Source organism: Geotrypetes seraphini, chromosome 13, assembly GCF_902459505.1.
Source record: "Geotrypetes seraphini chromosome 13, aGeoSer1.1, whole genome shotgun sequence".
Lineage (NCBI taxonomy): Eukaryota > Metazoa > Chordata > Amphibia > Gymnophiona > Dermophiidae > Geotrypetes > Geotrypetes seraphini.
This window is the reverse complement of record NC_047096.1, coordinates 49,038,775-49,062,494: the sequence shown is the minus strand read 5'-3', so window position 1 is coordinate 49,062,494 and position 23,720 is coordinate 49,038,775. Positions and strand designations below refer to the sequence as shown.

Below are 23,720 nucleotides of genomic sequence, written 5' to 3'. Positions count from 1 at the left end.
TGATCACCTTGACAGACATAGTCTGATGAGGACCAGCCAGCATGGTTTCAGCAAAGGCAGATCTCATTTGATGAACTTGCTGCACTTCTTCGAGGGAGTAAACAGGCAGATAGACAAGGGTGACCCGGTGGACATTGTATAGCTGGATTTTCAGAAAACATTCGACAAGATTCCACACAAATGACTATTTTCAAAAATTGTGAGCCATGGAATTGAGGGTGAAATACTCACATGGATTAAAAACTGTCTGGAGCATAGGCAACAGAGAATAGGGGCTAAATGGACAATACTTGGACTGGAAGAGGGTCACCTGTGGTGTGCCGCAGGGCTTGGTGTTTGGATTCATGCTCTTCAACATCTTTATAAACGATCTGGAAGTTGGTACGACGAGTGAGGTGATTAAATTTGAGGACGATACAAAGTTATTCAGAGTAGTGAAGACACAGGTGGATTGCGAAGATCTGCAACGTGACATAATCAAGCTCGAGAAATGGGCATCGACATGGCAAATGAGGTTCAACGTGGATAAGTGCAAAGTGATGCATGTTGGTAACAAAAATCTCATGCACGAATACAGGATGTCTGGACGGTACTTAGAGAGACCTCCCAGGAAGACTTGGGAGTTCTGATCAACAAGTCGATGAAGCCATCCGCGCAATGTGTGTCGGTGTCGGCAAAAAGGGCGAACAGAATGCTAGGAATGATAAGAAGGTGGATCACGAACAGATCGGAGAAGGTTATCATGCCGCTGTAACGGCCATGGTGTGCTCTCACATTGAGTACTTTGTCAAGCACTGGTCGCCATACATGAAGAAGGACACGGTACTACTCGAAAGGGTCCAGAGAAGAGTGACTAAAATGGTTAAGGGGCTGGAGGAGTTGCCATACAGTGAGAGTTTGGAGAAACTGGGCCTCTTCTCCCTTGAAAAGAGGAGACTGAGAGGAGACTGAGAGGGGACATGATTGAAATATTCAAAATACTGAAGGGAATAGACTTAGAAGATAAAGACAGATTGTTCACCCTCTCCAAGGTAGGGAGAACGAGAGGGCACTCTCTAAAGTTGAAAGGGGATAGATTCCATACAAATGTAAGGAAGTTCTTCCTCACCCAGAGGTGGTAGAAAACTGGAACGCTCTTCCGGAGTCTGTTATAGGGGAAAACACTCTCCAGGGATTCAAGACAAAGTTGGACAAGTTCCTGATAAACTGGAATGTACGCAGGTGAGGCTGGACTCATTTAAAGCACTGGTCTTTGACCTGGGGGCCACAGTGTGAGCAGACTGCTGGGCACAATGGACCACTGGTCTGATCCAGCAGTGGCAATTCTTATTTTCTTATGTCTAATGGACTCATTCCTGTACTTACAAGGGTAGTGGATATATACTAAGTATATAAAGTGACTATTGTGAAAGGTATGATATCGACAAACAATGTGTAGAAATATATGAATGTTAATATTGATAAGTGCTACGTGGCATGTGAATGTGTGGGATAGTATGCCAACCATGGTGAAAGGGGTATCCAGATGGAAAACTCAACATTGAAAATTAAAGATAGAGTGAAATGCATAACCAAGAACCATGATTAAATGACATAAATAATAGTAAGCCATTAGAAAGAAGATCTAGAGTGTAATCAGTGACAGACAAAACTTGATAAACAGAAATGTACATACCCTAAAGATCCTGATTTAAATACTCGTGGATTAATAACAAAAAGCTAAAAACAAATGGGAGGTAAAATCAGCATTATGAAATAAACTTGAACATAAAAATAATGATGATAAGAATGGGCATAAAAATTAATCATGATCACGAGACAACTTGTAGGAAGCCTCATTCACAACATTTTTCTGACCTTCCCCTCTTACCTCAGGACTGCCCTCTGGTCACCAGTTTGTGCAAAAACAGAAAGACAGTCACACCTGTAGAGGACATAGACATAAGGGAGGGGTACGGAGAAACTCCCCGACAAATAAGTCTAATCTGCTTATAACATGAAAAGTCTTATCATAAACAATTGAAAGAGGTTATTAAACAGTATAAACCTGAAAGAAACTGTGCTAAAGGGGGCAAAGCCTGCACTAACAGAGGAGGGCACTAAAGCTAGGGACCCCCAAGGTAAATCGGATGGTACTCTTAGAAAGGCTGGTCAAGAAACCATGTCCAGTTTATTTGTACTTATTAAGTCAGACAATCAGCAAATCAGCAACTCCTAGGGCAGGTTCCAGGAATAGAGTGTTGATTTACAAGAAAGAAGATTAGCAAAGGTAAAAACCAAATCTTTCATTCTTGTACAATCCCACTCTATTCCTGGACAAGTGTGATGTAATAGAGCAGTCCCTTAGAGCCAGGGTGGGAATGATGAGCCTGCTGCCAAAATAGAGGAACCAAAAGCAGCATCCTGCTTGGCTGCCACATCAATCCTGTAAAACTTCGTAAAAGAGAAATTGCTGATGATTCTGCCCACGATCAGGAAAAGCCTATAATAGAATGGGCCTTTACAGAAATAGGGAGTTTCTTTCCGGCAACAATAAAGGCAGATGCGTCTTTAGTGCTGCTGAAGCACTTTCCATCGGGACAGGCAGTCCTGCAGCTAACCAACCCAGCCAGCTGAGAGGTTCCTGTTTGGGAATCCTTATAACATCAGCCAGCCACGGAGGGAGCCTGTTGCTAGTGCTGCTGAAGCACTTTCCATCGGGACAGGCAGTCCCACAGCTAACCAACCCAGCCAGCTGAGAGGGTCCTGTTTGGGAATCCTTATAACATCGGCCAGCTGCGGTACGCGGCCCGCGGTCGTGAGACTCGGGTCGCGAGCTGAAGGGGCATGGCTACAGGGGCTTGCCCCTTTTTAGTCCCTTTGGAGCCCAAGAGGAGTAGGGAGCAGGGTTATCGAATTCCTCCAATATGGGCAAGAAGAAGGCCAAAGTAATTCAACCTGCTGTGATGTCGGGGCCGATGGATCATCATCTTATGGTCCCCGTCCACATGTTGGAGAGCAGGTAACTTTAGATACTCAAGCTGCCTCATTATCCTCTGGGGAACCTTCACCTCCTCCTCAACCATCATATTCTTTAGGGTCAGAAGAATCCCTCCCTTTGAAGGAGGGAGTAGCTTTTCCCATACAATTATCCTTATTATCTGGACTGGAGGTTTCAGGACAATCCATGGGGCGAGCTAAAGAGCTAACACCAGTGCAGATGATTACTAGGCAAGGTTCGGATGTTCTCCCTAAGGATAAAGTGATCACTCTAAATGATGTTTGGCTAAGTATTAACAGAATAGAGTCATCATTACAAAAAAAGTTTTGAATTTATATCAATTTTCATCTGATATAACAGTGAAAATTAATGAGCATGATGTTAAATTTGGAGAAACAGCAAAAAAGTTTGAAAAATTTGATTAGGCAGTAAGTACTTTACAAGTTAATGCTACTTCTAATATTAAGGATAGTATGATGACTCATGCTAAATTAGAGAAAATGGAGAATTCTATAAGGGCTAAAAACCTTTGTTTATTAAATTTTCCTATTACACATTATTTGTCTCCAATGGAACTCTTGAGAATGTACTTGAGGGAGATATTACATTATTCTAAAGTGGAAACCTTCGAGGTTGATAACCTCTATTACATCTCAAGAGTTTCTTCACTGTCCTGACTTATTCCTAATGCCTGACTCTATCACGGATCTTTCTGTTTCATTGGCTCCATTCCTCTCATCTTCCTTTCTAAGAACCTGTTACTAGATTTCATCCCTCTTCTCCTCACAACCTTCAGTCTTCTCTTTCATCAACTTATCTTTTCACTTCCTACACTTTCCTCCCTTCTTCTGCTATCCCCACCCCTCTCTCATTCCTTCCCCAGCTTTTAATTCCCTGAATTTCACTTACCATCTACTCCCCCATTTCCAGCCTCTGTATTCATCGCCTGATTCACCTCCCAGGCCTCATCAATCTCTGCCTCTTATCTCCTCTGCACCACTAGTCCCTTTCTTACACTATACCCCCTTATTCAGGTTCCCATTTGCCTCCCCTATTTCCACCCTCTCTCACCTATGTCACCTTCATTTATCCCTCAAACACTCTTTGTAGCCCTCTTTCCCCCAGCAACTACTGCCCCTTCCTCTTCTCTCATAGTTCTTTCTCCACTTCTATAGCATCCGCTACCTATCTTTCTTCTACCTTAACCATAACATCTATTTTTGTGACATCTTCACCTTCCCTGCATATGTACATTTCTTCCCCCTCCAGCAATATTTGTCCTTTTACCACCACTAATGCCTTCCTGTCATCCCCTATACCATGATGTATCCTCCCATCCCATCTCCCACTTCCCTCTTGTTAGCCCCCAGGTCTCTTTACCCATTCCCAGCATCAGACTGGTCTCATCAGCCCCCTTCTCATATTTGCCCAGTACCACTAAATCCGCTGCAGAGAAGGGAGCTTCTTTCTTCACTCAAGCCACTCTAGTGCAGAAGTTGGAAGTACAAAATGAATACTTCCTGTATTGCATATGGAACAGGAAGTAGATTCTCTCTGATTTTAGCAGCTGTGTGGTGCCATCAGCCAGAGCAGCTAGAGTGAAGAAAGGAGCTCCCTACTCTGCAGCTGATTTAGTGGTACCAGACCTGGCAGATAGTAGAAAGGAAAAGCTGACACAAGTTTTGGTCGAACCAAAAGAGGCTGGTGTACCACAACAGTTTGAAAAGGGTGACCCATCTCAAATGGTGACTCATCTCAAGAGTGATATTCACAATCACAATGACTAGGGTTACCAGACGTATGGTAAAACCCGGACATATCCTCTTTTTAGAGGACTGTGCGGGTGTCCGGAGCGATTTCCAAAACCCAGAAGTTTTGGAAGTCCGTGATTTGGAAGTCCTGAGCTCAGAAGGCATGTCTGGAAGCCTTTGCGCGTGCATAACCAGCACCATGACATCATATGCAGTATATTGAATGCCTCCCATTGATATTGCATCAAAGACAAAGGAATAAGATTAGCCATTAAAATGGCAAATAGAAAATTAGCCATTTTTCAGCAATGGCAAAAAGTGGCCTTAGAGCAGGGAGCTCAAAGTCCCTCCTAGAGGGCTGGAATCCAATTGGGTTTTCAGGATTTCCCCAATGAATATGCATGAGATCTATGTGAATGTACTACTTTTAATGCATATTCAATGGGGAAATCTTGAAAACCCAATTGGATTCCGGCCCTCGAGGAGGGACTTTGAGATCCCTGCCTTAGAGCGTAGAAAAGACTCATATAAGGCCATGCCATGGCCACTTTTTGCCACAGCTTTGTAAAAGGGACCATAGATTTAAAATTTAAATTTATTTTTCTAAAACAAAAACAACACCCCCCTCAAAATAGCAAAAACTAAAAAAAACAAGCATGTGCATATGCATGCAACAAAACAAGACAGCAGAGGCTGGGGTAAAAGCCCCATCTTGGTTACATTGGTTACTGAATAATTAATAATAATAATTTTTTAATTTAATTTAATTAATGGGCCAAAAATTCCAGAGTATATAAAGGAAAAACTTGAGGCGCCTATACAATGGCGTACCTAGGGTATGTGGCACCAGGGGCCCATCATTTTTTGACACCCTCCCATGTAAAAAAATACATGAAATGACCATGAAACATGTACCATGAAAAATACATGTAATGACCATGAAACGGAATAAATGGTCAGAATAGAAACAGGCAGTGAAAATTTTCTTATATTCCAAACATAACATAATATAAATTATGTCTGAATTGTCATGACATCAGAAGTGCATATGGAGTAGTTGCAGGTGATGCTTGGGACAGTTCTGATTGTGTTAGTTCGGTTTTATGTGTTTTTTGAATAGAAGGGTTTTTATTTCTTTTTTGAAGGTTTTGTAGTTTGTGATCGAGGTCAACAGGTTGTAGAGCTGGGGGTCGAGTGTTGCAGCTCGAATGGCTAGGAGGTTGTCGAACTGTTTTTTTCTTTTGACGTTTTTGGTTGGAGGGTGTGTGACTGGTGCGTGAGTTCTCCTATGTCTGGTTGAGGTGGATGGAATTATTTAGCTGAAGAAATTAGTTACCCCCTCATCCCACACACATTAATTCTCTTCCATTTTTGTTCCCATTATAAAAAACACTGATAAGTTCTCAGAAAAAAAATACATTAAAATAAGAAGTGAAAACAAAGACCCCTACAGATGAGAACATAACATAAGAATAGCCTAACTGGGTCAGACCAATGGTCCATCATGCCCAGTAGCCCATTCTCATGGTAGCCAATCCAGGACACTAATACCTGGTCAAAACCCAAAGAGTAGCAACATTCCATGCTACCGATCCAGGGCAGACACTTCCCCCATGTCTTAATAACAGATTATGGACTTTTCCTCCAGGAATTTGTCCAAATCTTTCCTAAAACCAGCTACACTATCTGCTTTTACCATAACTTCTGGCCACTTCATTTTTAAGTTTAGATCTTTCCTTTCAAACAGAGACCTTGCTAGATGTCAAATACAGCACAAGGTAACTTCACATGGACTTAGTTGTGCAGGAAATGTGAATCTCCTCATACACCCACCATATGGTGCAAAAATGTGCAAAGGTCTTTTTTTTCTTTCGATCACTACATAGCCTAATGCCACACAAGCAGCGCTGTTACAAACATATTCTGTAGGTCAATGCTAAGGATAACAAAGTTTCCTTCCTTGGACCAGAAGGAGATACTGATAAACCACTGGAAGATATCCCAAAACAACACCCAAAGACCCACTCAGTGTGTGAACCAGTTGAGTGGAATGGAGTAGACTAACTCAGCAGAATTTGCTCAGCAGAATTTCCCAGACCACCTTTTCTCTCAACACACTGACACGCTGCCACCACCACCACTAGAAAAACCTCACTGGGTAGGCCAGCTATGCTATAAACTTTATAAAACATATTATATTTTCTTATAAAGCACATATTTTAACTGAACTCTCTGACATCCTCAGCCTTTCCATTCACAAAAATAGAAGGAAGAAAAGTTCCCATTTCCTGCTGTCTCATGTCCCCGGCCTATACAATATTTTTTTCTGCAGACCCTTCAAAAGTCTGACCAAATCCTCGTTTCACTTGCATTATAAAGTACTGAGGATGCCATCTCTCCCCAATCCCAGGTCCTAAAGTCTAAGACAGTAGCGCAAACTAATGCTGCCAGATTCAGGAAAAAAAATTTTGATTCGATTCAGCCTATTGAATTGGTTTTTCAATTCGATTTTCCTGCCCAGTTGGGTGATTTTTTTCAAAACTCCTGGTGGGTTTTATAGCTTTTTCACCCCCTTTGGCTTCTCCTAACCACACTGGCGCTGTGGTGTAAATAAAATAAAGAAACAAAAAGGACTTTTCCTCTCTCTGTTAAATCCTAGCTCACCTTTGCAGTCCAACACCAGCTCTGGCAGGATACACATTTCAAATCTGACATAGTGTAATCACAAAACAGAAAATAAAATTAATTTTTCTACCTTTTGTTGTCTGGTTATATTTCAAATCTTGTTGGTCCAAGGCTCTGGTTTTCTTTTGATAACTTGCTTGCCAGGGTCTCCTTTCTTCTTTCTGCATGCTAACCATCCATCTGCCAACTCTGTCCTCCCTTTCCATTTCCCTTCCCTCCCCAGGAAGTCTGGTATCTTTCCTTTTTTTCATCTCCCTCCACAGATCCACCTTTTCTTAACTACCCTTTCATCCGGCATCTTTCCCTCCTTCCCCACCACCCCAGAGTCCACCATCTCTCCCTTTCTTTTCCCAATTACCCTCCTATGCAGTATCTCTATCACTCCTCCACACCATCCCTTGTGTCCAATTTCTCTCCCTTTCTGTTCCTTCCCTCCCTCCCTAAATCCCATGGTCCATCATCTCTCTCCCTCTCCTCTATTTTCAGACCCATTATTTCTTCCCCCCCCCAAAGTTTGGCATATGCACGTCTCTTTGAACATCCCCTTCCCTCCGTGTACTTCTAAACCAGGGTCCCCCCTTGTCCCCCCTTAAAGGTCTGCCTGTCCCCCCTTGAAGGCCTGTCCCCCCCTTGAAGGCCTGCCTGTCTGTCCCCCCTTGAAGGTGTGTCCCCCCCCTTGAAGTTCTGCACCCCCTTGAAGGTCTGCACCCCCCCGAAGGCCTGTCCCCCCCTTGAAGGCCTGTCCCACCCCCTTGTAGGCCTGTCCCACCCCCTTGTAGGCCTGCCCCCCTTGTAGGCCTGTCCCCCCCTTGAAGGCTTGCCTGCCTGTCCCCCCCTTGAAGGCCTGCACCCCCCCCCGAAGGCCTGTCCTCCCCGAAGGCCTGTCCCACCCCCTTGTAGGCCTGTCCCACCCCCTTGTAGGCCTGTCCCCCCCCCTTGAAGGCCTGCCTGCCTGTCCCCCCCTTGAGGGCCTGTCCCCCCCTTGAAGGCCTGCACCCCCTTGAAGGTCTGCACCCCCCCGAAGGCCTGCACCCCCCCCCCCGAAGGCCTGTCCCACCCCCTTGTAGGCCTGACCCACCCCCTTGTAGGCCTGTCCCCCCTTGAAGGCCTGCCTGCCCCCCCCCCTTGAAGGCCTGCACCCCTTGAATGTCTGCACCCCCCCGAAGGCCTGTCCCTCCCCTTGAAGGCCTGCCTCCCCCCTTCAAGGCCTGCCTGTCCCCCCCCTTGAAGGCCTGCCTCCCCCCTTCAAGGCCTGCCTGCCTGCCTATCACCCCCCTCCCCCTTGAAAGCCTGCCTGCTTGCCTGCCCGCCCGCCCCACCCTGAAGGCCTGATGCCCCGACCCACCCCGAAGGATCGCTCGCCCCCCTGGCCTCCCCGCACCACCTATGAAGCAGCCGCAGCAGGATCGCGACGTCAGCGATCCCTGCGCTGCTTAGGCGCTGCTTCCTGCGCCGCGGTCCCGCACCTCCTCTGACGTCAGATGAGGGGCGGGACCGCGGCGCAGGAAGCAGCGCCCAAGCAGCTCAGGGATCGCTGAGGCCACGATCCTGTTGCGGGCTGCTTCATAGGTGGTGCAGGAAGGTCAGTGGGGCAAGTGGTCCTTCGGGGCTGGGGGGGACTGAACAGCAAGGCCGGGAGCACCCCCTTAGGGCTGGCACCCGGGGCGGACCGCACCCCCCGCCCCCCCCCTTGGTACGCCATTGCGCCTATATCATTTACAGAACTCCAGTCAGCATTGAAGTCTCTCAGAGCTGGAACCGCTCCGGGTAGTGATGGATTCACAGTGGAGTCTTTCAAATCTTTTCAAACCATACTGTTACCTCATCTTTTTAAATTATATCAGTCACAACTGACGAAAGGTCAGATATTAGGTACTATGGCAGAAACTTTAACAATAGTTTTGCCAAAGCCAAACAAAGATCCTATGTTAGTGTCAAACTACAGGCCTATTTCTTTAATCAATGTAGATGGAAAAATTCTAGCTAAACTATTGACTCTAAGGTTAGCTAAGGCTCTTCCTTACATTACTGGAGCACCAAAAGAGTTTCGTTGCTCAAAGACATTCTTCAAATAATATCAGACTGGCATTTCATATTCTAAATTTAGCAAAAACAATGGATGATCCGGTCTTCTCTGTCTCTTTGGATGCAGAGAAGGCCTTTGATCGTGTAGAATGGACTTTTATGTACCAAGCAATGGATTGGTTTGGAATAGGATCCGGATTCCTAATTGACCTTTACACATATCCAGGAAGGGCGGGAGGGAGGGGGGAATATACTGTGTATCATTATTTGTTTGAATGTAAGTGCTGTTTAATGCATTAATTGATTGCATATTCTTTGCACTTTGTATTTGATTTGAAAATTAATAAAGAATTACAAAAAAAAAAAAAAAAAATCAAATAATTAATCTCTATGAGCCTGCTAATATCATCGTCATCACCATGATCCCAGCCCTCAGGACATACCTAACCATTCAAGTTTTTGGATATAATGAATACATCTGAGACACATTTGTGTGCACTACTTCAAGTGAAAGCAAAGCTCTCTCATGCTTAATCATTGAGGGTATCCTTAATATCTGACTTCCTAGGTATGTCCTGAGGACTGCTTCAGGAAATTTATATAATAAGTTTAAGTGAAGGAAATTTGTACAACAAATTTGTACATGGAGGTGGTCCAGAGAAAGGCTACTAAAATGGTGCTTGGTCTTCATCATAAGGGGTATGGGGACAGGCTTAAAGATCTCAATATGTATTCTTTGGAGGAAAGAAGGGAGAGAGGAGATATGATAGAGACGTTTAAATACCTATGTGGCGTAAATGTGCATGAGTTGAGTCTCTTTCATTTGAAAGGGAGTTTTGGAATGAGAGGGTATAAGATGAAGTTAAGAGGCGATAGGCTCAGGAATAATCTAATGAAATACTTTTTTAACAGAAAGGATGGTAGATGCATGGAACGGTCTCCTGGAAGAAGTGATGGAGACAGAGACTGTGTCTGAATTCAAGAAAGTGTGAGATAGGCATATGGGATCTCAGAGAGAGGGAGAGATGATTACTGCAGATGGGCAGACTGGGTGAGCCATTTGGCCTTTATCTGCCATCATGTTTCTATAATACCGTATGTGCACATGAAACTAGAGATTCTCATGCCTTCAGTCACCAAAATTAAGAGGTTTATGATACTGGCAATAGGGTCATGCTCTATTAAACAGAAGACCTGCCAAGTATAAACTTAAATGCAGGTATGGTGTTCTTCATTTGATTCTCGTCATGCAAAGGCTCAGGATCAAACACAAGGCCTAATTAAAGTGGCTGCAGAAACATCTACCTGGATTTTTTTTTAATCATAGGACTGGCAATGCCATAGTTAACAGCACCTATTGCTATATTTGTATTTATGGTGGGTTTCCTCATATTTGCATTAGCAACAAAGCAACGCATGTCATCATTCATAGATAAATGCTATACATGATTGCAGACTACCGTACTAGCAAGAAAATTCAGCAAAAGCCACGGTATGTGTGTAGGGGGAGGGGAAATCACAACATTCCATATTCCTCTTCTTTTCTTAGAACACCAAACCATAGCCCTTTCTTGTGTTTAGTGTGTGGCATAGCTTTAGCAAGATGGATTTATACAATGCATGATATGGATACAAAAATATAGAACAAAGATGTATTTGCAAGCAAACAAAAGCTCTGAATTTGTAGATAATTATACAAGTGCGCATTAGGATAGCAGTCTAATGAGTATGCACATTTACGTGTGTGTGTATATAAATAGTTTTCATTTTGCAATAGAAAATTGTTCAGCTGCTTAATAGTTAACAGCACAACACTCCTTTCACCACAGAATTAAACATCCAAAAGCAAAAGGCACAGTCAGATTCTCCAAGGGAGAGTAATTTATTTGGTGAAAAAATTGTGCTGGCTATAGGATGCCGGCATAGATAAACCTGATGTGGAGCACCACGTCGGCGGAATATGTAGCTAAATAGAACAGAAAATAAAAATAAACCCATCCAGCTAGACTTACTTGGCAAGAGATCTGTACGAGGTAGACAAGCTCCCTGGAATCAAAGCCATTTCTTGTCACTTCATTCTGCTCCTCTGGGAGTGAAAGCTATAGTGAAGGAAGACATGAGGGAAGGGGGAAGGGAGAAGAAGAGAAACAAAACGATCAGGTCAGCAAGCAATGAGCTAAACTAGGCATGTCATAATTCAGGAAATGCTACTGCTTCCTTGTCGTTCCCTCGTTCTGTGACACATGGGCATCACTGTGGAGATCACAGAGCTGGTTTTACTCATCAGCACTACGGAGAATTCCAAAATTTCTTGTTTTTTAATTAAGAAAAAATTGATGACAAAATGAATAATTTTTAATAAAAAGCATAAACAAAAAATAGAAACCCCCCAAATAAAAATGTTGTTTGAAGCAGTAAAATATATATTTTGTATATAGATATAGACAGATAAGGTTCAGATAAGGTTGCACAGCTGTTTCCAGGTTTAGAGCTCCTTTTTTAAAGCCGCTTAGAGGCTTCTACCGTGGTCTTGTGAGTTAATTGCTCCGATGCTCATAGAAATTCTATGAATGTTGGAGCAGTTACCTTGCCAGGCACCGTAGCTTAGCAAAACCTAGCGTTATTTTTAAAAGTGATTTCTATCTACTCACAGAATATTTTCCTTGTTTTTTTCCTACAGCGTGGCTACTTATGATTTATATTTGTCAACCAGAACAGGGCTCATAATCAAAGCAGAAAAACGTCTAAAAACCAGCCTAAATCGGCACTTGGACGATCTAAAAGACAAGTCGTCCAAGTGATGATAATCGAACCGGATTTTAGACATATTTAAAAACAACCTAAGCCTTCACAGTGCTGCTGAATGATCAGAGCTAAAAGGGGCGTGTCAGGAGGAGGGTGGGATTAGGGCTGGACAAGGGCCGTAGACTTAATTGTAGTGCATGTATAACCAAAAGTTTTACAACAATGCAAAGATTGAACTTGGATGTTGTGACTTAGGCCATCTAAAACCAGGTCTATGTCCATAAAAGGTATCCAAAGTGACCAGATAAGCACTGTAGACTAGTGCTGCCCGATTCACATCGTTTCACTGATTCACTTTGGGTGAATCGATTCAAATCGATTTAAAACAAACAAACAAACAAAAAAATCGGCCTCCCAATTCAGTAATTGACCCTCCCCCTCGCCCTCTAAAGCAGGAGCGGCAGCGCTGCCTCTTGCTGGCCGGCCGCTGCCGCTCCTGCTTTAGAGGGTGAGGGAGGAGGGTCAGTTGGGAAGTGCTGGTGTCTGGCTTCCCCCTAGGCTTCCCGCGCATTCATTTACCTCATTCCAGCAGCCTGCAGAGAGGATCACTTGTGCTAGCGATTTCTGCAAGCTGCTATAGGCCTTTGGAGCTGTTTCCTCTGCCGCGATCCTGCCTCTGACGTCAGAGGAGGGGCGAGACCACGGCAGAGAGAAAACAGCTCCCAAGGCATATAGCATCTTGCAGAGATTGCTAGCACAAGCGATCCTCTCTGCAGGCTGCTGAAATGAGGTAAATGGATGTGCGGGAGGTCAGGGGAACACGCAGGCCTTACATTGGGGGATGTGTGCAGTCCTTTGGGGAGGTACAGTCCTTTGGGGGTGCTGGTACAGGCCTTCAGGAGGGACAGGCCTTTGGGGGGGTGAAGGCCTTCAGAGGGGACAGGCCTTCAGGGGTGGTGACACAGGCCTTCAGGGATGGTGGCACAGGCTTTCAGGGGGACAGGCAGGCCTTCAGGGGGAGTAGTGCAGGCCTTCATGGGGGGACAGACCTTCAGGGTAGAGGGGTCCTGGTGTAGAAGTACACAGATGGAGGGAGGGAAGGGGGAGTCCAAGAGAAGTGCATATGCCGGAATTTGGGGGGAATAAATAATGGGTCTAGAAACAGGAGAGGGAAAGAGATGGTGGACAATGGGATTTGGGGAGGGAAGGAACAGAAAGGGAGAGAAGTGGTGAGGGATGGTGTGGAGGGGGGATAGAGATACTGGATAGGAGGGTAATTGGGAAAAGAAAGGGAGAGATGGTGGACCCTGGGGTGGTGGGAAAGGAGGGATGAAAGGGTAATTGAGAAAAGGTGGATCTGTGGATGGAGGCAAAAAAAGGAACGATGCCAGACCTCCGGGGGAGGGAAGGGGAGGACAGAGATAGAAGATGGATGGTTAGCACGGAGAAAGAATAAAGAAGGAGACACTGGCAAGCAAGTTATCAGAAGACAACCAGAGCCTGGGACCAACAAGATTCAAATAATGACCAGACAATAAAAGGTAGAAAAAATAATTTTATTTTCTGTTTTGTGATTACAATATGTCAGATTTGAAACGTGTATCCTGCCAGAGCTAGTGTTAGACCGCAAACATGAGCCAGGATTTAACAGAGAGAGGAAAAGTCTTTTTTTGTTTGTTTATTTTGTTTACACCACAGCGCCAGTGTGGTTAGGAGAAGGCAAAGGGGGTGAAGAAGCTATAAAATGGGTGAAGAGGCTATAAAATAAACCCACCAGGATATTTGAAAAAAACACCCAATTGGGCACAAAAATCAAATCAAATCAAATCAAATCGAATCAAATGGAAAAATCGATTCAATAGGCTGTTCAAATCTGAATCAGGCAGTACTACTGCAGACACATAGTACAGACCCCCACACACTGCCCCAGTCATCACAGCCCCCATCCCCACCCCTATAAAAATTGTAATAACAACTTTACATATTTACCTGCAGAACATCAGCACCTGGCAGCCTGGCATAGGAAAGCCTAGTAGAGCTGCACAGAGGTGGCTTACATGGTCTTGGGGGTGGGATAGTGAACCATGGAGCGGAGGACCCAGGCCCATAAGCCACTCTAATCATTGCATTCATGGTGAAAAATGTCCACCCTCCAAAAACCCCCAAACCCCTTTTGTACTGCCAAATAAGTGGCTCCTTCAGCCATAAGGGCTATTGGGGTGGTAGATAGGTGGGTCTAGTAGATTGTGGGGGTGTTTTGGGGGGCTCACTATGACCTATAAGGGATCTGTAGTTAGATGTTTATGTGGGACTCTTTTTGTGACGTTCACAGCAGTGCTCTGTAAGGTACCCCAATACTCTGGTGCCATGTCTGAATGTCCAGTCCATCACTTTTCTGGCCCCTCCCGTGCCCAAAAGGTATTTTTCTAGGCGTTTGTGACTTGGATAAATTTTTGAATGAAAATGTGGTATAAAGATGCACGACTTAGCGGTCTGGCCGATCAGATGGCTGGACGTACAATTGGACGATTTTTGAAAAAAAACAAAAAAGAATATGCTGGATGTATTTTTCAAAAATGGACCTTTTCCAGTGTCCGATTTTGGCGACTTGCGACTTAGGCCAAAACCGACTTAGCCATTTCTTTTGATTATGCCCCTCCACGTTCCTTAAACCAAGGAATCAGGAAGCAGTACATAAGCAAAGTTTCTGATTGTAGATTCTAACTGATAAACATCTTCTCAAATCTCCTCCTCTACGTGTGAGATCCCCCTTCTCCAGCCCAGTAATTCTGACATTCAAATCCTGACCCCTGGTCTCCTCTGGCAAATCAACAGAATTTCACTTATTGTTTGTCAGTTTTTTACAATGACATTGTAAAAAAGATCATGCATGTAGGGAAAAAGAATCCGATGTTCACATACAAAATGGGGGGATCACCGCTAGGGGTGAGTAACCTTGAAAGAGACCTGGGAGTGATGGTAGACACATCATTGAAGGCGTCGGCCCAGTGCGCCACAGCCTCAAGGAAGGCAAACAAAATGTTGGGCATCATTAAGAAGGGTATCACGACCAGGACGAAGGAAGTCATCCTGCCACTGTATCGTGCAATGGTGTGCCCGCACCTGGAGTAATGTGTCCAGTACTGTTCGCCGTACCTCAAGAAGGACATGGCAGTACTCGAGAGAGTCCAGAGAAGAGCAACTAAGCTAATAAAGGGTATGGAGGACCTCTCATATACTGACAGACTGAAAAAGCTGGGGCTTTTCTCCCTGGAAAAGCGGAGACTTGGAGACATGATAGAAACCTTCAAGATCATGAAGGGCATAGAAAGAGTAGACAGGGACAGATTTTTCAAATTATGGGGAACCACAAGTACAAGGGGGCACTCACAGAAATTGAAAGGGGGAAGGTTTAGAACAAACACCAGGAAGTTCTTTTTCACCCAGAGGGTGGTGGATACATGGAACGCGCTACCGGAGGATGTGATAAGCAGGAGCACGCTAAAGGGCTTCAAAGAAGGTTTGGATAGGTACCTGGAAGACAAAGGGATTGAGGGGTACAGATAGGTAGGTTATAGGGAGAGGATTAGAGGATTAGAGGCAGTTACAAAATTACTCAGGGACACTGATCAGGCAATTAGGCCTGATGGGCCGCCACGGGAGCGGACCGCTGGGCAAGATGGACCTCTGGTCTGACTCAGCGGAGGCAACTTCTTATGTTCATATGTTCTTATTAAGGGGTGAATTCATCAAGCAGTGTTAGGGCCTTAAGTCACATTATTTACGCGACTTAAACAGTCCTGTCTCTTGATTAAAAAAACTGTAGTAATATTTACGTCACCACGGGTTAAGTGCTATGTAAATTTGCATTTTGTTACTATCCAAATACTCTAACATGATTTGTGGCAATAGTGCCCCAAAATCAAGGTAAATTATCCCACATTTTGCTGGGGTTATTTCACTATCTGGGAGAATGGGACTGCAAATTTGTGTCCCAATGTTTCTGGGATGCCAGAGAAGGGTACCCCCAGGCTTCCAAGCTCTGCCTACTTTTCTTTACTCCCACCTCAAAAATAGCTCCTACCCCTTAAAGGGCTGCCTTAACATCACTGGTAGTCCAGGGCAGTGTCTGCAGAGGTCTTCAAGAAGAAACTATGCCTGATTGCTCCTGTATCCAAAATGGTGCCCTAGCAGTAGTCTTGCCTAACTGGCCCGATTCTCTCACTGGCGCCCATGTCACAGGCACCGGTTAGAGAATCTTATTGTCAACAGTTAATTGTAGCAAGGAAGTCCCCCTGCCACAATCAGCTGAGCGGCTGCAGCAGGGAAGCACACCCACAAAATACGCTGGGCAGGAGGAATGCCCACTCCCTCTTGTCCACGAACCTCCCTCAAAGTACGCCGGGCAGGAGGGATGCCCACTCCCTCCTGCTCCTGAACCCCTCCTGAAGTATGCTGCGGAAGAGGGATGCCCACTCCCTCCTGTCGTCGAACTCTTCCCAAAGTACAAAGAGCAGGAAGGATGCCTACTCCCTCCTGCCCCTGAACCTCTTCTGAAGTACAATGGGCAGAAGGGATGCCCACTCCCTCCTGCTGCCACCCCTGAAGCACCCCTCATGAAGTTCCCCGGCAGGAGGGATGCCCTCTGTCACCCCTGCCCCCCTCCTCCCAAGAAGTCCCCCAGTAGGAGGGTTTCCCATTCCCTTCTGCTACCACCCTCAGGAACAGCCGAAATGCCCCCGGAACTCTCCTAACACTGCCTAAATGGACCCCCCCCCCCCGAATACACCCGTCTACCCCAACAACCTTCCCCCTCACCCCAACCCCCGTACCTGTATGAAGAAAGTCCAACTGAAGGGATGCTCACATCTTCTGGCTGGCAGGCTTGCCACTCGAAAATGGCAGGCCTTCCCCTTCCTGGTGCATTCTTGGATTCCCCAGGTAGGGGGGTCTAAAGCTCTGATTGACTCAGATGACTAAGGCCCTTCTAATAGTGGAGGTTCCGGGGGGGGGGGGTATTGGTGGTTCCAGGGAGGGGGTGGCGGCAGGAGGGAATATGCATCCCTCCAGCTGGGAGACTTATTGGGAGGAGGCTGGGAGAGGGTGGCAGGAGGGAGTGGGCATCCTTTCTGCCTGGTGTACTTCGGAACGAGTTTGGCGGTAGAAGGGAGCGGCCATCCCTCTTGCCCGGCGTACTGTGCAGGGACTGGGTTCTCTGCCACAGCCACTCAGCTGATCGCAGCAGGAGGATTGCCTTGCAGCGAGCAGCCCAGCGGCTGCATCTATTTGAAATGTAGGCAAGACTGTGGTAGGACGACTACCGCCGCCTACAATTGGGATGCATTTATAGAATCAGCCCCTAAATGCTGCACATCCTATTTTTATATCTATGAGCCATGTGGCACTTAGCACAAGCTAATGTCTTAGTACACTAAACTTCAGTAAAAGGGCCCTCTACATTTGTATCTGAAGCAATGGAGGGACTTGTACAAAATCAGAAGGAGCAGCAATAGCAGGATTTGAACCATGCTTCCCTGGTTGTCAACCCAGTGCTCTAACCACTAGGCTACTCCTCCATTCCATTTTGAGGCTACATGCATCTGTTAAGTTTGTAAGCATAAACAGGCTGGTATACAAGAAATAACTTATCCATCATGGCTCATCCAGCCAATAAAGCTATCAGCATCCAGCTCAAGCATTCCTACATGAACACAACTGAATTTGATTCCTACAACTACCCCAATTAAAGGGTGGGGGGGAATGGAAAATGTGAAACATCTACTAGACAATTTTAAAAAGAAACATTCATTCATCCTTTAACTTAAAATAAAATTATTCCCTCTGTTCCAAGTGTGCTCATCTTACAGTAGTTCTGATTACCTGAATTTTTGAGAAATTGATTTTAATTTTTTTTTCTTTTTTCTCTGCAATTTCTTAGCATCCCAGAACACATCCAGGGACAGGTAAAGTGGAAAATTATTGGTAGTGATATCACATGTAGATCTCATGTGGCACGAGGCATATCCTACTGAATCATGAGCTAAATTTTATGAACCTCTACCACCAGGAATACAAGGCTTCAAAGAATTTGAAAAATAAAGGATTAAAATTGCAAACGTCATCTGACAGAGACACGCACACCTCTGAAATTCTGAGCAGAATGGGTTCTCATCAAAACCAAACTTCAAGTTAAAATTTAGAAAAAAAGGGGTGCGAGTCGACACTAAGGGCTCCTTTTACTAAGCTTCAATAGCGTTTTTAGCACGCACAGAATTGCCGCTTGCGCTAAACCCACGCTACATGGCTAGAACTAACACCAACTCAATGCTGGCGTTAGCGTCTAGCGCACAGGGCAATTTAGCATGCGCGAAAACCGCTATTGCAGCTTAGTAAAAGGAGCCCTAAAAGTGGAGGACAGAAATGCAGAATTATTCTAAAACTCACAGTGCCATTTAGACTACAGTGACATGCATTTTACTTGTCTGGTATGTCTATTTCTGTATTGCATTTCTCGTTACATTTATCTGAATTAGTTGAGCATCTCAAGATCAAGATCCCCAACCTACTGATGCAGCCTGACACCATATGCCTGGTTTTCAATGTCCATATTGGTTATGCACAAACATGGCCTGTATACTCAGGGTCATCAATGCAAAGGTCTGGAAATCCAGAAGCTAGATAAGCAAACTTTACGCTGGGCGTGTGACACCATCATTTTAAACAGGTGATGCTTTTCTGATTTAATCTTTAAAACTTTTTTTTTTTTTTTAATCTACTTGTAATGAAATGAACAAAAACAACATTCACAGGTTGGAAACTTTGACCAAACAGTGCTGCCACACACCTCAAGCCAAATGCAGAATGGCTAATTATTACAGGAAGATTATGTACACAAGATTTACTCCACCACAGTGTAAAAATCTCCATACCACAGTCCTTACCTCAACAGACATAATTACTTCGCTACCACTGCTTTTAAGACATCCATCTGAGTTAATTATGCATCAATAATAATAAAACCCTTAGCGCGCATGTGCTCTTCAAACCTGGTGGGTCCGTGATCCGTGGTGCCGTGCCGCGCATGCGCAACAGAAGGAGCCAGCGGCTGTTTCTTCATCGGCCTCCCTTGGCGACGCATGCGGAGGAAATTTAAGCATGGACATACGGAGTCTGCGAAAATGGCGACGCCTCCCCCCTCCCGCCTTAACTCCGTCTAACACATTGGTCTCAAACTCGTGGCCCACGGACCGCATGGGGGCCCCCAGGTACTATCTTGACCAAAATAAACAAACATGGAGTCTCGCCAGTTTTTAAAAATGTCAACTCTTGGAAGGATTTGAGGCCTCAGTATTAAGGATAAGTGTACAGGTAGTGCTATTTCTTTGATAGTATGGTGCCAGTGCTGCCTGTTTAAAATATGTTTTCTTAATCATTGGTCTTGGCCTCATTCAGCTCTGAAACTTCCTTTATGTTGCAAATTTAAATCACTGTAATATCGGGGGGAGGGGGAGAAATACTGCTGTTGCACAGAGGGGAGGTAAAAGGAAGGGAGAAGGGCTACTGCTGGACAGGGGGAGCGGGGAAGGTGTGCTGCCGGACAGGGGGGAGGTAAAAGGAAGGGAGAAGGGCTTCTAGCACCTGTTAATGTAACAGGATAAAAAACTAGTATTTAAATAATTTATTCACCTACATGTGCATAGGGTTGACAAGAGCTGCCGTCCTTAGAAATTTCTAGGAACAAAGATGACACTACCCTTACTCCTTTGCAGTATTTTAAGGCAGAGATAGTGAACAGTTTCCTTCTGCTGATATACGAGTGGTTCAAAATGCTTGGTAAAATGGCAAGTTGATAAACCCCAATAAGCTAACTGATTCCACCACATTCTATGGCAACAAATTCCAGAGTTTAATTACAGATTGTGTGAAGAAATATTTTCTCCAGTTTGTTTTAAATCTACTACTTAGTAGCTTCATCACATGCCTCCTAATCCTAGTAGTTTTGGAAACAGTGAACAAGCGTTTCACATCTACCCTTTCCACTCCACTCAATATTATAGACCTCTATCATATGTAATGTAATGTAATGTAATTTATTTCTTATATACCGCTACATCCGTTAGGTTCTAAGCGATTTGAAGAAAATATACATTAAGATTATAAATGAGAAGTAAGAAGGTACTTAAAAAATTCCCTTACTGTCCCGAAGGCTCACAATCTAACTAAAGTACCTGGAAATTAATAAAGAAGAGAAAATAAAGATGGTTGAAAAAAGAAAAATTCTATGTGAATTTATAGGATGGAAATTAAACTGACTGTGAAGAATATATGAAAAATACATATGGAATGCAGTTAGAGAGGGTAGGTTACAATCTATTTATGGTATTTGTTTAATTGGAAGGTGTTAAGGTGGGTAATTTGGGGGAAGGTTATCTGAAGGTAGGTGAATCTTCTGGAGGTAAAAGAGGAGGGGTTAAGATATTTGGATGAATTTTTTGAAAAGCAGGGTTTTGATTTCTTTTCTGAATGTTTTGAAGTTGTCTGATATTGTCATAAGATTGGAGATGGAATGGTTGATTTTTGCTGCTTGTGTTGCTAGAAGGTTGTCAAACATTTTCTTGCGTTGTGTGCCTTTGCGTGGGGGGAAGGCGAAAGGGTTCGAGGTTCTTCTGTGTCTTGAGGTGGAGATTTGGTTTAAGCGGTTATTTAGATAGGAGGGGAAAGAGCCGTGTAATGCTTTGAATATCAGGCAGTAGAATTTGAATTGGATTCGTGCTTGTATGGGTAGCCAGTGAGAGTCTAAGAAGGCAGTTGTTATGTGATCATATTTTTTGAGTGAGTAGATCAATCTGAGGGCGGTGTTTTGTATGGTCTGGAGTTGTTTTATCATAGTGGCTGGACAAGGAAGATATAGGGAGTTGCAATAATCCAGCAGACCTAAGATTAGGGATTGGACGATTAGTCTAAATTGTGCTTGGTCAAAGAATTTTCTGATTTTACGGAGATTTCTCATGGTTAGAAAAGCTTTCTGGGTTGTTTTGTTGATCTGGGGCTGCATTGTGCAACATCTGTCTATCGTAACTCCTAGGAGTTTTAGTTCGGGTTGTATTGGGTATTTGGTATTTTTGATTTTCAGTTCAGTGATGGTAGGAGTTTGGGCTTTTTCGAGCAAAAGGAATTTTGTTTTTTCAGAATTTAGTTTTAGTTTGTGATCCATCATCCATTTTTTCTACTGTGTCTAAGGTTGTTTCTAGCTTTGTTGTGGTGGTGGTCTCTGATGGGTCAAATGGGAGGATTATGGTGATGTCATCAGCATAGCTGAAAGATGTGACATCTAGGGTATCTAAAGTGGCTCCTAGGGAGGAGATAAAGAGGTTGAAGAGCGTAGGTGAGAGAGGTGATCCTTGTGGAACTCCGCAGGGATTTATCCATGGTTCTGATTTGATATCATTGTATTTTACCCTGTAGGTTCTAGATTTGAGGAACCCCTGAAACCATTTGTAGACCTTGCCTGAGATTCCTATGGCGTCGAGAATTTGTAGTAATAAGGTGTGGTCAACTAGGTCAAATGCTGCGGAGAGGTCTAATTGTATTAATATCATTTTTTTTCCTTTACTGATGTGTTGTCGGGCTGTATCTAGTAATGTGACAAGTAGTGTTTCTGTACTATGGTTAGTTCGGAATCCTGATTGTGAGGGGTGGAGTAGGTTATGTTTTTCCAGATATCATATCACCCCTGAGCCGACTCTTCGCCAAGCTGAAGAGCCCAAGTCGCTTTAGCCTTTCCTCATAGGGAAGTCGACCATCCTTTGTATCATTTTTGTTGCCCTTCTCTGCACCTTTTCTAATTCCATTGGTCTTTAGCTTCCCCTTTTAAAGTGGACAGCTACGGTGGGCCCAACTGTCTTCTAGATTTTCCAGAGTAGTATATGCTCATGGTAAAGAAGAGGGGGTGGGGGTGCATGTACATACTGTATACAATGGCAACAAACAGCATGCACTTCCATGTACTATTACTGTATTATTCTATTGATTACATTAAATAGATTACATATATAGCCTCAGTTCTACTGCTGCTACGCTGAATTGTCCTATGTGGTTAAGTTTCATTTTGTCAATCATTTTGAAAAATAACAAACATCTGGTTTTAAAATAAGGATGATCAAAGACCCATTGGACATAAAAGTCAGTTTATTGACATTTTCGTTCGCCCTTTGCTTGGAAATGTTCCTCCATTTTAATATTACTACACTATATTTAGTCCTAAAATTTAAAAAAGAAACAAAAACACCTATGTAGACTGAAACAGATTTGCACAGGAACTGATTCCAACATTGCTCAACACCACCACTCAGCAGGCATGTAACAAAAAAAGCCTCCAGCGCACTGACCATGTTAATTACACATGAATTTGAACACGAGAGCCTAGAAGCATTATTGCCGGTAGAGTACAGCTATCATCATCACTCATCGAGCAGCGGGAGCCAGCCTTCTCTCTCACTCAGATGCATCCTAACTCTTAAGGGGATCCGGTATATTTCACAAGCATTTTCTACAGTAACTACTCAAACTGTCTTAGCTGATAAAGACTTGGGAAGATCAGAAATTCCCCTTGCTTTATCATACTCAGCAACGGAAATATTGATGTCCGGATTCTTTCATTTATATCAGGATTAAGAAAAGAATAAATCTAATGCCAACTTTGTAAATAACCCACTGTGCACAACAGAATTTTTATTTGTGAATAAATACGTTCACTTTTTTGTGACTACACAAGTGTGATTGTTATGTCTGTCTATTTTATGGAATTTTATGATTGTTTTGATACTGGAAACTGCCTAGACTTAAGGCGGTATAATAAATGTATTAAATAAATAAAGTTGTATGTGCAAAATACAGAGGAAGATGTACACTATTGTACATATTTACGCAGCATAGGTTTATGTATTTAAATGTAATACATACAGGGCTCCTTTTACTAAGGTGCGTGGAATAGCGTGCGCTACATTGCCGCGTGCGCTAGACCTTAACGCCAGCATTGAGCTGGCATTAGTTCTAGAAGTGTAGCGTGCGGTAATTTCCTGCGTGCGCTAAAAACGCCAGCGTACCTTAGTAAAAGGAGCCCACAGTCATTGTAGCAAACATCTAAACACTTTCCAAAGTCTTACCTGCATCCAGCACAATTACCTTAGAATAATGCATACATCTCTTATGCTACTTAAATTACTTTTGCCTACAAGGGCACGACTCATCCCTTTCAAGCAGCCTTTACAGTTTGCTCTCCACCCTGACAAAGAGCGACAATCATAATCGGAGGCGATAAAGTGCCAGAGAAGCACTATTGACTGCTACTGTAATAAATACAAATATTTTCTGCCAGATCTTCTCATAGCATATTGAGACTGCTCCTCAAAACAACTGCTATTGCTTCTGCTGCCGTCTCACCACAGGACTCTACCATTGCAGAAAAGAAATACATTTGCCATTCCACGTAAGTAACCCTAGAAGAGACTTGGCAGAAAAATGAAATACGCCAT

General features: G+C 44.0%; 1 protein-coding gene across 8 annotated transcripts in view; it reads right to left on the bottom strand.

Moving 5' to 3' along the window:
• The window catches only part of ARHGAP32 (Rho GTPase activating protein 32), a 786,874-nt gene that overhangs the window by 230,762 nt on the left and 532,392 nt on the right, over window positions 1-23,720 (bottom strand). For all 8 annotated transcript variants that reach the window (XM_033918046.1, XM_033918043.1, XM_033918048.1 and 5 more), the window contains one exon: window positions 11,454-11,540. In XM_033918046.1, the coding sequence (XP_033773937.1) occupies window positions 11,454-11,540 (87 nt within the window). The remainder of the gene's footprint in view (window positions 1-11,453; window positions 11,541-23,720) is intronic.